The sequence below is a fragment of the Pimephales promelas genome, chromosome 1 (genome assembly GCF_988280905.1).
Source record: "Pimephales promelas chromosome 1, fPimPro1.hap1.1, whole genome shotgun sequence".
In the NCBI taxonomy this organism is placed as follows: domain Eukaryota; kingdom Metazoa; phylum Chordata; class Actinopteri; order Cypriniformes; family Leuciscidae; genus Pimephales; species Pimephales promelas.
The window spans coordinates 26,988,962-27,006,716 of NC_142769.1; the positions used below are offsets into that span (position 1 = coordinate 26,988,962).

Consider the following 17,755-nt stretch of genomic DNA (forward strand, 5'->3'; position numbering starts at 1 on the left):
AGAAGTGGTCCCAAATCATCTGTCCACACTCAGCTGGGCCTGTCTGCCATCTGAGCAGTACATCAGTGTATAACACTGTCTGCTTTTGGATACGTTACAGGACACCATACTTGGTTTGAGACCTACCTCAGAGGCAGATCCTTTTACTTGACCGTTTGTTTCAGAGCCTGGTCCGTTTTATCCCTTTAGTTCATTTAATGTAGGCATATATGAACACAGCAATTGCACTCGGATCTGCACCAAAACACTCGCTCTGAAATTGCCTGAATAAAGGGGGTCTCGGCCTGATTAAAAATGAACTCAGAGGCAGTTTGGATGAAGTGAGAATGCAATATGACCCAACAGACCAACCACAATAGATAACTGTAAAAGTGTTATATAAAAACAGCAGTGTCTGATTCTATGAGTGAGCACATTAGTCATAGCAGTGTATAACCAAAGAGCATCTCTTCATCTTAAAATGTTGTGTGGTTGTGTGTTTGTGTGTGTGTGTGTGTGTATATATATATATATATATATATATATATATATATACATACAACATTTTTATTTTAAAGGAGCAAAACGCAAGTATCTGAGTTTTTGCAGAACTACGACAAGCGGAACTGCGTGCGCACTCACACACACGCACGTTTGCACGAGCTGTTCATAACCAAAGGAGCATCAGCCGCACACTGTGCGGCACACATCTTTTGTTACAGTTATGAGGTAATACAGTTATAAATCTGCAGGTCATGAAATGTCATGAGATCAGACATTAAACAAAAGTGGGTTTAACATCAAAATGTATCTGATGTTAAAAAGTATGTTTTTTATAATGCTTTTCCACCTTGGTCTGTTTAAGGATAATTCATGCAATTTTATAGTATTGAAATAATTTAAACAGATTCATGTCTATCCTTGTATTATTCAGCTGGTTGAGATTGATATAGGATTTTGAAAGTAATTTAATTGAAAGTAATTAAATACTTTTTTAGAGAGAGTAATTAGTACAGTAATCTAATTACACTCTTAAAGAGGTAATTAGTAACTAGTAATTAACTTACCCAACACTGAATAAGAGTACAGTTTACTCAAACTAAGAGTAACAAATTAAGTCCATTTTTTTGGAACAAAGCAAACGATCTACAGGTCTGAAAACTTCTAACCACTTTAATGGTTGGCCTACTTCTCTCAATTTATCCAACCTCACACATTCAGACATACTGATTTTTCACCTATAGGCTGATGACATGTAGACCTGCCAGTCATTTCAGTCTGACAAGCACATAGTGTCTGTAGGGGCAGAGTCACAACTCTCTTTGTCTTGCTCCACTGGATTCTAGTAGCTGCCTACATCAATTTCAAAGTACTGGTATTTCTGTGTGGCTACAGAATGACTGAGGCTGATGGGAGAGTTTTCGGTAACACTGGACCTTATTTGGTCCCACTTGATGGTCCCTTTTGAACATTCTGTTAACTATAAGTAATATTGCAACTACGTCAACTAACTCTCATTAGAGTATTAGTGTATTGTCTGCTTAATATCTGCTAACTCTTTATTGTGATGGTCCTCCAACAGACATTCTACACACTATAAGTAACTTTGCAACTACATTTCAACTTATTCTAACCCAAACACTTCCAATCTGCTAATACTCTAATGAGAGTTAGTAGACATGTTTGTGCAATCTTACTTATATACAACGTATAGAGAACAGAATGTGTTAAAGGAACCATCAAAATAAAGTGAAACCGAGTTTTCTCCCAATCCTTTCCCTCTCCATTTTCTTTCTTAAATATAAGAAAGCTTCATTTCTTAAATATAATTATTATCCTTTTTAAAAAAAAAAAAAAAAAACACTTTATTGTTGCTTTGTCACACATGTTATTCTGTTCAGGGTGAAATGCATGTGTTGCATTCCACATTTGTTAGTTGCTTTGGATAAAGACATCTGCTAAAAGAATAAATCTAAAGGCTTAGAGTATAATATGATAAGAATAAAAATGTACGAAGAATAAAAAAGAATAAATAAATATGAAGAAAGAAATGCTTTTTATTTACTAAAGATACTGATATTTGAAGAGTTGAAGAGACTAAAGAAACTGATATTTGGGAATTTAAAAAGCCCACACTGAAATACAGTCTGCTATCAGAGATGCAAATTATCAGCTGAACAAGATTCACTAACCATTAAAAAAGGTCATAAAAACCTAACGTAACATGTGTCGTGAGGACCAGCCTGCCGCATCACAAACATCATGAAGGGAAACTCCTAACAATAAAAATGGTAGTAGAAGCCATACTCTTAGTGGAGTGAGCTCGTACAGCCAAGGGTGAAGAAGCCGACTCGTAGGCAAGTGGCCTCAACCACCCACTTGCTTATTATCTGTTTAGATACAGGACACCCCTTTCTTGTGTGGCCCAAAACAAACAAGCAAACAGTTGTTCAGATCTCCTCCACAGGGCAGCTCTGTTGACATAAGCATCTAGAGCCCTTACAGGGTAGAGTAAATTAAGTTTATCCTGGTCTGACGACAGGATAAACTTCTGTGGGGGACAGAAAGCCTGCAGAACTATGGGTCTAGCAACATTAGTAGGAACATTAGCAACATAACCTGGCCTAGGATGGAGAAAGGCCTTCTCCATACCAGGCGAAAATTCCAGGCACGAGGGAGCAACCGAGAGTGCTTGAATATCTCCAGTTCTTTTAAGAGATGAGATAGCAAGAAGAATGATAGTTTTTTAGAGTGATTAACTTTCACAGGTCGACACCCTCGTGCGAACTGCTGGCCTCAGCCTCAAAGTACCATGACAAAAATGTGTTATATTTGGGTGTCTCCCCAAAAAGACTCCACTCAAAGGGATGTGGTAGGCAGCTAGTGTGAAGGGGGATAGCCCTGTGGGGAAACACTCATGCAGGAACTCCAGCACTGCACATACCGGACAGGTAACTGGGACCAGCTGGTGTTCGCCACACCAAGAAGTGAATAATTTCCACTTCAAGGCATTTAACTTCCTCGTGGACGGAGCTTTGGAGTAGATGATGGTCTCAACAACTTTGGTTGAGAGACCTGCATTCATGAGCTGGGCCCCCTCAGAGGCTAAGCCCACAGTTTCCACAGTTCTGGGCGGGGGTAAAGGATCGACCCACTCGCCTGAGAGAGTAGGTCCCTCCTGATTGGAATCTCCAGAGGAGAGCCGTCAAGGAGAGACACTAGGTCCGCAAACCATACTCGGGCCGGCCAGAACGGGGCTAACAACAATAGACTGACCCCGTCCAGAACGTCTCCAGAACACATGGAAGCAGACCAATTGGGGGAAATGCGTACAGACATGACCTCGGCCACGCCTGTACCATAGCGCCCAATCCCAGAGGGGCTGGATGGCTGAGAGAAAACCACAGTGTCTCCCTGAATGCAAACAGGTCTACCTCGGCACGACCGAAATGTTTCCAAAGGAGCTTCACCACCTCTGGGTCGAGTCTCCATTCCCTGGGCCTCGGCCCCTGCCTCAAAATGATATCTGCCCCCTGATTTAAATACCCTGGATTATAAATTGCCCTCAATGAAAGAAGCTTCCCCTGGGACCATAGAGGGGTCTGGCTAGCCAGCTTGTATAACGGCTGTGAACATAGAGCCCCCTTGATGGTTAATGTAGGAGACCACCGATGTGTTGTCCGACTGGACAAGAACATGATCTGGGATGAAGTGTTTCAGTGCCTGAAACACTGCCAACATTTCTAGACAATTTATATGCCATGATAAATTATGGTCCTGCCACATACCCTGGGCTGGACAACCCCTCATGATCGACCTAAATTGAGAGAAGTAGCCCCCCCCCCCCCCCCAACCTATGAAGGGGGAATCTGTCGTTAGCGTTACACGACGACAAAGAGCTCCCAACACAGGTCCTTGGGACAGGAACCAAGGTTTTTTCCACATGACCAGAGCACGGCGGCATATCTTTGGTCATACGGAGCGGGTTTCCCCCTGAGCCACCACTGTAACGGTCTCATGTACAGCAGGCTGCATAGTATAACGTTTAATGCTGCTGCCATGAGACCCGACAGTCTCTGAAACTGCTTTACAGTGAGCAACTGGCCTAGCTTCACTTGTTTCACGGCTGAGAGAATTGAGGCGATGTGTGCAGGCTCAGCCTCAACCCCAACTTCTTGACATGAGTAAGAATGACATCTCGATGCCGAATCTCTTGCTTCTCCGATTGAGCTAGAATCAACCAATTGCCGTTATAGTTTAAATACTTTAACCCTCTGGGGTCGGCAAATGTGCCAGCATGTTTTGCTCGATTTTCTTCACAAAAATTCTCCGTCATTTTTGGTCATATAGACTTAAGTAAGAAATATAAAAAAATAAACAGTTGAATGTTTTCTTTTTTATGTGTCCACTTACAATCGAAACTAAACATTGTGCTTTTGTCAAATAAAGAAAATAAACAGAGTGTTCTTTCTGGCTCTCCATCACCGTGAACTTTTTTTTTGGAGCACGTCTCTAAACATAAACAAAACTCAGCGAATACTATTCTCCCAGGCATGAGCTATATATCTTTATAATCATTTAAGTGTCTACTTTAAAATGGTCTAATTCATAACAAAAACAAACAAATATTGTCTGTTGTTCTCTATGTAATCTATATGAAAAGAGAGAGATGTCAGTCATTTGATCGTGCCCACGAAGAGCGTGTGCTATTCAAACACAAATGATCTGAGGCAAAACTTGCAAAACGTGTCACATCCCCACATCAATGCGATAAAACACAACAAGTTTAATCATATTATAGTTGGCTACTTCACGTCGTCTGGCGTGGCTGTGAGGAATAATCCTGGGATACATCAGAAGTGCTGGTTTAAATTAATTTCGAGGAGCAACGGATCTAGCTGATGTAGTGAGTTTTTATTTTATTTTTTTTTTTATTAAGTGCTTTGTTGTGATCACGATATGGAATAACCTATCTAATAACCGCAAAATGACTTTTTAAATATGTGTGTGAATGAGTGAACAGCTTTTACAAACTATATTGCTGTACTGAGATGAGTAAAAATTTACTGAAATATGTTGAAATAAAATGTTTTGTATAAGCAACTTAAACAGCAAATTAACATGTATATGCCCTAATATATCATAAAAACAACATAATCTCATGAACGTGCATAGCAAATTTAATCTCTCATACCATCCTACTGCAAATGATATGCATTGAAAATACCTTGGGTAGGATTAGGTGTGTGGAGTATGTGTGTATTATACGCCATAAAGTGTATAAAGTGCATGCAGAATCTTTTTTTGGCATGAGAAATTAAATGTGTGCTATAAGTACGCACTTTCATGAGATCGCAACAATATGCCTATGTTACAGACGAATTATGCAAGACAACATTTCAACCTTTCATAGTTTTTGTCATAAACTTATTTTGTAAAATAGACTACTACCACATCAAATAAGCTTTTGTTTTTAAAGTTAGAATAGTGTTTGTCAAAAATGTTTTGTCAAAAATAAACACAACACAATTTTACTACAAAAAGATGTTACCAACTCTAACTGAACTTTGAATATATAGTTGTTTATATGAAATATATGTGAGGAAACTCCTGCCTAGAGATAACTAAGGACAGAAAAAAAAACACTTGGACAAATTCACACAGAGCACTTTCTGAAGGCACAGAAGCTGACGTGGTTGTGATTTTGGGGTGCTTTATAGTTTCCTAGTTGATGGCGTCACCCGTCTATCCATTGGACTGATTCCATTCGTGCTTCATGATGCACTCACACACGGGGCGTTCCCAGAGTGTTTGACGCAGCTCGAGTTGCCTTGAAAGGGCAACTAATAACTAGGGCTAATCTGACTAGTAGTTTCACATGCCATCTGACATAAATCAAACTTTGCCATATTTTAGCATCAGCCTCTCATCTGGCTATGTGTCCTTTTACACAAATTGTTGCACTGTGTTTGAATGTCAAGGGTTGTTGCAGGCATTTTGAATCTGCACTGATGGATATTGGCAAACAGCTTGCTTTTGTGAGTAAGAATAACCTTCCATTTGATCAATCTTGCACCTGCCACAAATACTACCCCCCCCCCCCCCCCCAATAAATCAATAACTCACATTTGTTTGTCCCAGTGCTTTATATTCATCTCTCACCCTCTGTCTGCTTATCTGTCTTTCTCTCTCCTCTCTCTCCCTCATCCTCTTGCTCTCTCACTTTAATCACAGCATATACACTTGCCATTTTATTATGTAATTGATGCTGTCACTGAGGTTGATACAAAAAAAGTACATTTTGATATTTAGCACATGCTAATTATTACTGGATATCCTTATCCTTAAAAAAAATCAGGGGTGAATTAACACAATAACTGTTTTCATGCAGCCTAATAATCAAGACTTTCCTAATGACTTTCACAATCAGACTCAGAAAAACCTGGTATGTTATAATGTGTTTCTTTGGATAATAAAGAAATTAATTCAAAGGCATATTATAAACCAAATGCCACTTCATTAGTAAAATGAGATTTTAATGTATTTGTTGTATTGTTCTTATTTTTCTTACTGTACTATTTTTTGTACTATTACTACTTTTGTACTATTACTACTTTTTGCATTCATTCAGAGATATTTAGTTTTTTTGGGGGGAAAATACAAATTCTCACCTTTTGAAAGACATTTTCATTCTTGACTAACTTATAGGCAGACAGACAAGACAGTTGTTATGGTAACAGTAATGCTGTTGTTGTTTTTTTTGTTTTTGTTTTTTTTGCATAAACAGAAATTGTGTTCAGAATGTGTTCAGAATTGTGTTTTGTCGGGTTGCTGAATTTAGGATGCACATACATAAATTGTGCTTTTGGAATCTGCAAATAGATCGAATTGATTCAGATGGAAGAAAAATCTGTGCATGCAAACCGTCAGAAATTGTACGTCAAAAATAGAAATCACACTTCTGAATGTTCATCCCACGTAGAGTATAAAGGGAATTGGTTGTCTCTGCAGAACGGCCGACTCTGTCCTTCAGAGAAAAAGGTTTATGGAATCTCCTTAAGGATGGTGGCGCTGAATATATCTGGAGTATCTGGATATGTCTGACAATGTAAACCAATGGGAGTTTTAATCACTAAACAATTGCAAAGAACTTGCAGGACTTCTTGCTTGACAATAATATTGTTCCGTCAAGATTATCTCAGCTCATAGAAAAGTTATTTCCTTTTAATTTCATGTTCAAACCAAGTCATTATGTTGTAATACTCACAGGAACAAGACTGTAGATTGTGCAATTCAATTTCTAGAACAAAACGCTTTTGGTGCAGTGGTGCATTCCCAGAGGTGTCCCGAGATCCTTGGTTGCAATGTTAGAAGGGGCTGTTCTAACATATTTTATACCAATCTTATTGGGTGTAGACCACATAAACCACGTATTAATTAGAAGATAGGAATCCCACTGTGGACTTTTTTTTTTTTTTTTTTTTTTTTCAGTGAACATGTGAGAAGCCTCAATCCCCATCTGCACGGAAAAGTCCTGCTTAAAGCTTTGTGTAAGCACAGCAAGCAATATCCGCACATGGCTGAGTCCTCAGTGTGGGGGGTTCACAGGGTAATATTCTCAGGGTGACTGTCATAGAGGATTAGATGTTCAAAATGGTGGCACTGCAGTGTTTCTGAGGTAGTCGTTTGTTCTCTGCAAATCTGCAGTCCTACAGAGCATGTCTTGTGTTTTTTTTTTTCTTTTTTCTTTCTTTTCCTGGAATACTTATAAATGGCTGAGCTGTCCAGCCGAGTTGATCTAAATATGTTAATATTCAGCACAGAGAAGGATTGATAGATCCACTTCAGTCTCTGTTACAAAACAAAAGCTTATAGTTTGTGTCTGTCAAAAAGAAAACTTCTTAAAGAAAACAAAAAAGAAAAAAAAAAACCCACATGAGCAGGAGACGGCAACACTGTTTACACTGTCAGATGAATAACTGTCTTTGAGCACGTCAGCTTGACGTGTTTGTGGCTTCAGCCGAACAATGACAATTGATAAAAATGTAACTAAAATAAACTAAGTGTCAAGGCTTTTGCACTTGCAATATAATTCAAATTCAGGTTTCCATGTAAGTAGTATGACTTACTATCAATTCCTAGCATGTATATAAATAAACATGCTATCACTTTAAAGTAAGGTTAATTTTAACATTAGATAATGCATTAGTGAACACTATTTCACATATCCTTGTTTATTTATTAAGTTAAAGTTAATCTTTTTAATTTTTTAAGCGGTATAAATTCACATTAGATTATATATTATTGAGCCTTATTGTACTGTGTTGTGTTAATGTCAATATTTATGTTAATGTTATGATCACATACAGAGACAATTATCTTTTTAAATTCTGTTTTTAATATTTGAAAGGTCCACCATGCAGTTGTGTTTGTTGGTGCATCTGGTAAAAGATTATTTATTTATTTATTTTTATTATGATATGATGCAATTTATTAATTGACTTCGGTTATTTAAAACATTCTAATTTCATCTGAGGGGAAGTGCATATTTCATAAAGCTTTCCATTTTTAATGACACGCACATCAATGAATGTCTGATCTAAACATAGTCTCTGCTAATCTCTTTGCTATAGACAATTCATAAACTTAAGGCATCATTTCAAGTGTATTCCTTCGATTTAACACATGCCAGTGCAATCTTCTTGTTAGTTGTCTTGCAATACTTGCCCAAACAAACAAACAAATACACACACACACACACACACACACATTCTCTTTAGAGTCTGAGTTGTGCATGCAGAGCGATCATAATGAGCCTCCTCTCATCTCCTCCCAAATGGAGAAGGTGTCAGTCTTAATGAGCTCTATTAAAGGTAACTTGTGCCATTATCACGCCACCTCTGTTATTTATGGCAACCATCAGTGCCTACTTTTAGAAGCCCAGCTCAAATTGGATCATGTTAAACGTTTTTTCATGTCCAGTTGCTTCCTCTCATGATGGGAGATCTGCTACTGTATCCTATTCTAATCAACTTGTACAACTTATTAAGACAGGTAGACGGAGCAGCTTTGCCCCGAGGAGTGCTTCATTCAGCCGCATGACAGTTTATGAATCTTGGTGCCAAAGAATGAGCACTTGGCTCATGGCTAAATGTGACTGAGGCTTGTGGCCCACCATATGCTCATACTAATTCTGTTCACATCATACCTTCTTAGTAAAAAAAGTTCACTGCCAAGATATTATCATGTGCAAAATGCACGATATTTGACACGGGTCCATTTGTGTGCTTTAAGTTTTGGAATTATCGGAAGGCAATTTGGATAAATAGTTGCATTTATCCAAATTGTCCTCCGATAATTCCAAAACTTAAAGCACACAAATGGACCCGTGTCAAATATTGTGCATTTTTGCACAATAATCTCAGGAATAATCTCAGTAAATGTAAGTGGATGTAAATAAATAAATAAGTTAAGTATGATTAATAGTAGGGTATGAAACCCATGATAATCAAATCTGGTGTGTTTTTCAATTTGCGTGATTAAGATCTTAGTAGTGTTGTTCGTTTAGAATCCAGGTTGTTCATTCTCAAAATGTCAACATATCAAAATTCTGAACACTGCACTTAATTATCTGCAGAGCTTTAAAATCATAAACGTAAAAACCAATTAACTTTAATTTGCTACCAATTAAAATTTGACTTTTAGGAGTGTTAATATGCTAATCATGGCACTAAACCTATGCTGGAAACTGTTTACACATCACAGGCCCCCGAGGCCATGAATGGAAGTGTGTGTGTGCGTGTGTGTGTGTGTGTGTGTGTGTGTGTGTGCGTGTGTGTGTGTGTGTGTGTGTGTGTGTGTGTGTCAGCACAGAAAGATGGGGAAACGATGATGGGAAGTCTTGTCATACATTTGTAAATCATTATTCATGCATTTGGAGTGAACTTTGACTATTTAATTCCTTTGCTGCGTTGGTGAGCGACCTTTTGGAATTCTGGTGAACAGATGTTACGAGTGTACACTTGATGGCTGTATGACTAGATTTTCCAAAATAACATGGAGAAAACAGTCAACATATTGTGGAACTGTGTATGACAGTGAATATGTAAGTGATCACAGTGCAATATTTTTATTTGTGTTGAGCCCAAACCACTTAACAAACTGACTGCATATAAGCTTGTGTGTAGATAATCTAGTGTGCTATCTATTTTTAGTTGTTGTTCTTTGTAAACTAAACTAAAAAAAAAAATGTTTGAAAACTACCCATTAACTTAATGGTATGGCCATACTTAGTCTCATGTAGAGCTTCAGACTTACTGCAGTGGCTGTCCATAGCAGCTTTTATTGAATAAGCACCACCCAGAGGCAGTCTGACTGACATGGAAAACAGCTAATCACTCTTTGTTTTGTTTATAATCATGTTTAGGGGCAAGGAAATATAATGTATATGTCCCTACAATAACAGACTGCATTGTAAAACTCTTGGATGTATTTTAAAGAGTTTATGCTGTGAATTTCAATTCAGCTGTTAGTTTATCCTAATAAGTGCTCATTGTCACAGTTGCAAACGCAATGACTTTCTTCTTCCATATGGCACCATGACATCTTTGTTTCTAAGCAGACCCTTAAAAAAATGTGACACACGTCTTCTGGAAATTCTGTAGAATTCAACCAATCGGATGAGAAGTGTTTCCAAATCTGTGCGCCATATGCATTAGATTTTCAGCCAATGTTCCATGGGGGTGACGTCTGAGGCTGAGTCTAGGTCATACATGACTTTTTTCCCCCTTGATTTGAATGTGAGAGATCAGAAACATAAGCACATGAAGAAGTTTTGTTTGGTGTGATCATAACCCTTCATTTTCCAGTGATATTCTTATGAGCTTTTCTCTTTTGTAATGTCTCTCAGCCATCTCTCTTTCTACACAATCTTTCTTCAAATCACCCTCTTTCTCGTTCTCTCTCCTCCACCGCTGCACGCCCCCTAATGCTGATTGGCTATTTTTTTCTTGCTGTGCCTGTCCGACCAACTTTTTTCAACAGCGTTTTTCAAATGTTGTTTAAACCTGCCATTATGAGGCTCGCTGAAAGTGATTTCACCAAGCACCACATGTTCCTGGATCAACTTTCATTTCAACCAGTCAGATTTGAGTGACAAGTTTACAGTCAAGTCAAGTTTAGGCTTAGAACCAGGGTGAAGTACTTAAACATCAGTGCCTTACATTACCCTCTGATTTTAGGGAAAAGTTATAGGTAGGGTTAGGTTTATGGGTATGGATTGGGTAAGGATTACATTTTGGGACAGGGATGTTGATAGAGGATCAACGAAATATGTGGATCCAGGACCATGTCTTACTTGGCAAAAACACGGTGACATACAGTATGAGGCACAGTTACAGTGTAGATCCTCGTGCACAACTGACAGAAAACAAGACATTTGCTTAGTGTCATGACAATGGCAAAGCTGCTCTGATTTGGGATTTCATTTACATAAATTCGTTTACACAGAACCAAAGCCAATGAAATCTAATCTTACCTAAAACTTGAACACTGATCTTTTGCTGCTTTGCAAGTACTTGTATTCCTTTCAGGAAATTCATATCTAGAATCATTCATCCCCTTAAATAAGTTAGGATAGGAGATAGAAAGAGGTTTCTGTAGGTTCTTTCTAGTGTTAGACCGCATAACTTCATTTGTTATTTGTCATAGAGATTATATCACACTGAATGAACACTCACTTTGCAGGGATGGAGAGTCATCCACCTGAAACCGTTATTATACAGTTGAGACTGCTCTTTAAAGAATAGTGTCTCTTTCTTGCTTTGGTTGAGGTGAAATCGATAAACACAGTCCATTATCTTCTTGTCTCGTAGGATTGTGTTTTGAATGGAGAGTCCAACGGTGATGCTCATTTACCACCAGAGCTGTGGACAAGTTAATAGTCGCACAACTGCACATGTCATTAAATACTGCACATGCTTGAACATGGCCATCAGACATATCAGAGTGCAATCTCAGATATGAAAAAAAAAAGGTATTTAAACATTCTGTGTATTTATTTATGATCGTTGCGTGCATTTTTAGCATCTTTGAAGAGAACTATAAATTGCTTCCAATATGCCGTATTGGAAGAAGCATGAGGGTACAAAATATTGAGACATGCCAACACTATGATTTATGAACCACGAGAGATTAGAATGCATGGCAGGCACAAGTCTTCAGTAAGAAAGACAATTGTTTTAGACATAGTCTCACATCTATGTGAAACAGGTGGTAAAATCCCAAAGCAATTGCCTTTCTAAATGATTTGATGTAAATTTAAAGACAAATGAATAAATCACGGCTTGTTTCCTGTTTGTTTGTAGAGGCTGTTGTCGCCATTTGTAAATGACATGGCTGAGGTGTGTGGAGAAGGGTGCCAGCAGTTCACGGCGCACCAGGCCTGTGATTAATTCCACTGACAATGTAGTAACCAATGATCGATTGAGGAAGCTTGGGCTGTAAAGACCGTTTCCCCTTCACTTACTTTGCCTTTTTCAGAAGACGTCTGATATTTTGATCACCGGTAAAGGCTGTGTCAGTGGAATTAATCAATGACAGAGAGAAAGAACCACTGGAGAGCAGCTTGACAAACTGCGCAGCAGAACTGAAATAGAGTTAAATAGGATGTCGGGGAGGATGCAAATGTGAGGAGTTTTATACCCATGATAATTTTGTGACGTGACAACCACAAGTAAACTATAAAAAAAAAAAAAAAAAAAAAAAAACAGGAATATAAATTACATTGTTTGGGTTGTGATTGATGATGGTGATATTGTGGTGCTCATTGTGAGTTTGTCATCCATGTAAGGGTGAGGGATAAACTTAAAAACCTTTTCAAGCCTTAAAAATTTAGCAGAATGGCTGAGGAATACTAGTATACTCTATAATACAACTACATAATTGAGTAATATCAAGATAACATGTAGATAACAATAGTTTTGGTTCTCAAGCATTATCATAAACATCTTCAAGATTTGACATCTTATATGATCAATATCTTGTTATATCTCTCTGTGAAAGCTGCTGTGACTTACAATTATTTATATGTATTTATTATTAATATTAGTCTTAATACATATGTATCAACATATTGCAGTGAGGCTAAGAATGTATTGAACATATTTGTTTGGAAGGTTTAATCTTAGGTTTAACTGACCACAGTCCAGAAACTCTGATGTCTGTTTGATCTTTGGCCACTAGAGGGAGCCAGTTGAAGCGGAGCTTTGTCCATATCTCTACCTGAAGAGTCTTCAATTCATTTGGACAAGACACGTGTCAAGATAAATCGTGTGTGCTCTAATTAATGCTGAGGAGATGGTGGGTTTATTTCATTGCATTTTCTCTAATTTTTAAGAGTAATTTGGGCTGAATGCAAATAATGCATTCATCTTATTATAAAATGTTATTTAATAGAACTCCTCACAGCATTAATTCGGGGTATTACGTCAAGATACTAAAACAGCAGGTTGTTGTTTATTTATCCAGTGTGTGATCAGAACATTTAGCTGTAGAGTTGTACGTTTAAATATGAAAACGTCAGATTGGGTGCCTAATGCCAAAATCTGAAGTCTTTTGTTTTACATTAGTCGACTCATTTTTATTCCTTTAGATATCAATTTGATACACTCTGATACATGATCTGTGCCTTGAATTTCAGCTTTGAAAGCTTTGAATTTCATCCCTCATTGCCACAGTGAATCTCTCAAAGTCTCACACATTCTACAATAAAAGATATCAGTCTAGACTTAAGGAAAACAGCTGCTCTGACTCAGACTGAGATCATGATAAGCATGTATTGGCTAATTTTCATACATGCCTGTTTCACAGACAAGGCTTAGATTAAGCCAGGGTTAGGCTTAGTTCAATTAGGACATTTAAGTATCTTTCTGAACGTGTCTTAGAGAATAAATAATTAATAATAATAATACAACAACAATAAAAAATATAAAGAAATATTGATTTGTTTTAGTGTTTTAACAAAGTCTTAAATAGGCATAATTGGCTGCAGTGGCGCGTTGCGTGTAATGCAAAGCATTGCATCACATACAAATATGCAATCACTCCACCATTTAAATTTACACTTAAGAATGTGCCACCTGGCTTTATGCTCACCTGGTCAAAATGTATTGTTGCGCTGAGATGCTTAAACAGTAGGCTATAGTTATGTAAAATCTCATTGCATTCCATGCACGAGCCGGAATGAGACGGAAAAAAAAGACCGTCGCACAAGTGTCCAGACGCGTCACACGTATGGATGCTTTGTTAGCCGAATGCGTTTGATAAAGGTAGGGGAAAAACACCAACGCACTGACATAAAAGTTCAGTATTCCCAAGGTAGGGCGCGTGCATTCATTGCCAGGGTTGAGGACCTGCCTCTTTATCAGCCCAATGAGCGCGACAGAGGGGAGGCTCTTCCCACCAAACACCTCTCGTCCATCTCTACTCACTCCTCCACTCAGCGAGCGGGCTTGCCGGAGCTCACTGACACCCTGTCAACGCCAAGCCACTAAACTCTACGGATCCTAATTGTTCTCAACCGCGTCTGTCAACTTATTCTCCTTATTTTCTTGACTATATTCAGTTGAAAGATAATTGACAAAAAAGACAAGTACCAGCAATATTGCGAAACAAGTCACGTATTTTTCTTTTCCTTCTCTGATATGTTCTATCCCCATGTGAATGATATGGAACGGACGTCCGGATGATATACAGTAAGTACTAAAGACTTATTAACAGGCGGTGGAGAGGTTTTACACAGTAGGCTATGTGTCGTTTGGTGAAAGGCGCGTGCAGTTTTGCTCGCCAGAAATACTGGATGTTTCGTTTGATGCTGTTTGCGCTACAGTGATTGATCCGAAAGGGAGACAGATTGACAGCCTGCAGACCAGACCATAAGCACCCGTTGTCCATCATTTGTTTTGCATCGTTCAGGAATGTCGTGCATCGAATTAATTGTGTTCACTTTACAGAAGAACGTGGTCTGCGAACGTCTTGGTTATTCAACTTGGTCAACTCGTCGTGCAATGCATGTTTTGCAGTTCTCTACTGCTTCTAGAGTATAATTTTCTGCTTTTAAATATCGAAATCATTCTTATCTTACTCATTCGAAAGAGGCAGAAGCGACCATAAATATAGTAAGCGACTTTTTTTTTTTTTTTTTTTTTTTTGAAGAGCTGTCCACTCGTGGTGGTGCTGAAATCGTCCGTGATTTAAGCATCGTCTTTGCTCGCTGAGTCTCTACATGGTGTTAGAGTGCAATACAGCTTTACTGCTCGCTGAAGTTACACTGTGGTATGAAGACTACGCGGTGAATGTTTCAAATGTATGGCTTGCTTATTATCTAACAGGGCAATTATTTAAATTAACTGTGTGCACAACTATTTCAGAAAACAATCACGATCTTGGCTACTGTGTACTGTATTAAAAATGTGAAAATACTGAATTTCTCGTAACCTTTATATAGCTGCCTTTTGATTCCTGGGAACATATGAAATAATAGATAACAGAGTTATCCGGCGGGTGCTACTTGAAACCATTCAGCTTAATAATCCGGTTTAGTGAATGCAGATTATGATTTTTGTATGGTCAACCAAGAAAAAAAAAGGACTTACTGTTTGTATTTGAATTAACATCAAGTGCATGAAAAAAAAAAAAAAAAAAAAAAAAAAACATTGTCTAAGTACAGATTCTCTTCTTATAAGCATTGCAGAGTACATCATTAACAATATTATATCATGCATGATTTCAGATATATAAATCATGTTTTATTTAACATTCTTCAAACTCTAAATTATTGCGTACTGTGATAATTTGTCAAGGGCACTGAAAGCAATTGGTTTTTGGGAAATGCAAGCAGCTCATGAGCATGATGACATACTGTTTTTCTTATCTACCCTGTGATTTTCAAGTTTGCTGCATTTATACTTTATGCTGCAGTCGTTTGTCGAAAAATATTTTCTTTTTTTTTTTTACTTAAAAACTACTGTAGGGTGACTGTTTCCACATAACAGGCATTGCAATCTGAAACATTAGTTTGATTTTATAGTTCCTATATGTTTCCAATAGCTTAGAGTATAATTGCGCTGTACTATATACTCATTAAGAAGACAGATGTGCTCTGACTTGTTTATTTGGCATTCTGATGTCATATCAAACTGACCTTGAGACTTCCCTCCTCAAGCTTGTCAGTTTTATTTACATGCACTTCCTGTAAGTCTGCCTTTGTCTCCCCCCTCTAGATCTCTTACATTGATGAACCAACTAATGGATGTCACATTTTGCAGCGCGCCTTTCTTCTCTGTGTTCTGGAGACAGATCAGAGTACATCCGTGACCCTCCTCGCAACATGAACTCAACCTGGGGGATACGTAGAACAAAAGAGTAACCATTCAGCTGTCTGTCAGCTGGTCAACCCCAGAATTTTGGAGGGGAAGCAAAAGAAGAAGAAGAAAAAAAGGCAAAAATAAAATATTACAAAAATGCTCAAACGAGGAGAGGAGATGCAGAGAGATCTATGGACTTCTCTCCTGCTAGTATGGATTACTTGTGTGCCGTACTCTTCCATGGCTTCGTTAAACAATCAGTCACAAAGTTTACAAACGGCATCAGCCATGATCCCGCGAAACCGGCCAAGCGAAGGACAAAGAATCCTCAGTCGTGCCAAGAGAGGATGGGTTTGGAATCAAATGTTTGTGTTGGAGGAGTTCTCTGGACCCGATCCAATTCTGGTTGGCAGGGTGAGTAGTCTAATTGTCGGCTGAATATTAAGCTTACTTATCATGTGGAAACATTAATTCTGCTGCCTCAATGCCTTTTCGTTTGACATTTTGTGAAGGAGCAATAATTGCCGTGAAGAAGAGGGCAAGGTTGGCATTGCTGACTCTCGCACACTTTCCAGCTTTTACAGTTCAATTAGGAAAATACAGTGCTGGATGCTAATGTATGCATGGTGTTGTATTTCACAGAGTCTGAGAAAGTTCTGCAATGCATATAGTATAAAGGGTCCCCCCAGATATAATGTTACAGGTGTAATGTGCAACATGCTGCATCCATATGTGTGTATGCAGAGAGGTGAGGTGGTATGGAGATAATTAGGGGATAGGAGAGTGACCTGGCACCGGACCTGTGCAGAGAGCTCTGAGTCCAGAGAGGACTGTAGTATGAGCAGGCCAAAGCAGCTTGTTCACAGATCACTGCAAGCGTGAACCTCGGGAGCCCAATCTGGCACTATGCTTGTCCAACCACTTGCACATTATCGTAGCCAACAAGACAATGCTCGTTCGTCAACATATATATTTTTTTCTTGATGAATCTTTCATATTACTATCTTTCAATGACAACAAATTTGTATAAGGTTTATTTGACATTTCATAGTAATTATATACTGTATATATATATATATATATATATATATATATATATATATATATATATATATATATATATATATATATATATATATAATGGTTAGTTAGAATCCTTGATTCTGATTGGTCAAGAGCTGTGCTTTATTCACGATAAAACACGGCTATGACCGCTTCACCCAATGCTTCTATGATTGCTGTGCAACACTGCGGTTCTATGTTGTTTTTATTTGAGCTTATATATATTATAATATATAATTTAAATTTATTTATATAAATTAAGATATTTTGGTATGTTTTATTTTAATTGTAACTTTTAATTAAAAAAAAAGTTTCTGTAAGGTTGCATTAGCTTCACTGCACCAAATGAA

The 17,755-nt window shown here is 38.0% G+C and overlaps 1 protein-coding gene across 2 annotated transcripts in view; it reads left to right on the forward strand.

Moving 5' to 3' along the window:
* Positions 1-14,360: 14,360 nt before the first annotated feature.
* cdh8 (cadherin 8) overlaps positions 14,361-17,755 on the forward strand; it is a 96,179-nt gene continuing 92,784 nt past the window's right edge. The window contains exons 1-2 of one of the 2 annotated variants that reach the window (XM_039669559.2): positions 14,361-14,732; positions 16,260-16,757. In XM_039669559.2, the coding sequence (XP_039525493.2) occupies positions 16,500-16,757 (258 nt within the window). In that variant the 5' untranslated portion in view covers positions 14,361-14,732; positions 16,260-16,499. Of the gene's footprint in view, positions 14,733-15,324; positions 15,344-16,259; positions 16,758-17,755 lie in introns of those variants that run through there. The other variant, XM_089129367.1, reaches the window with a different exon arrangement.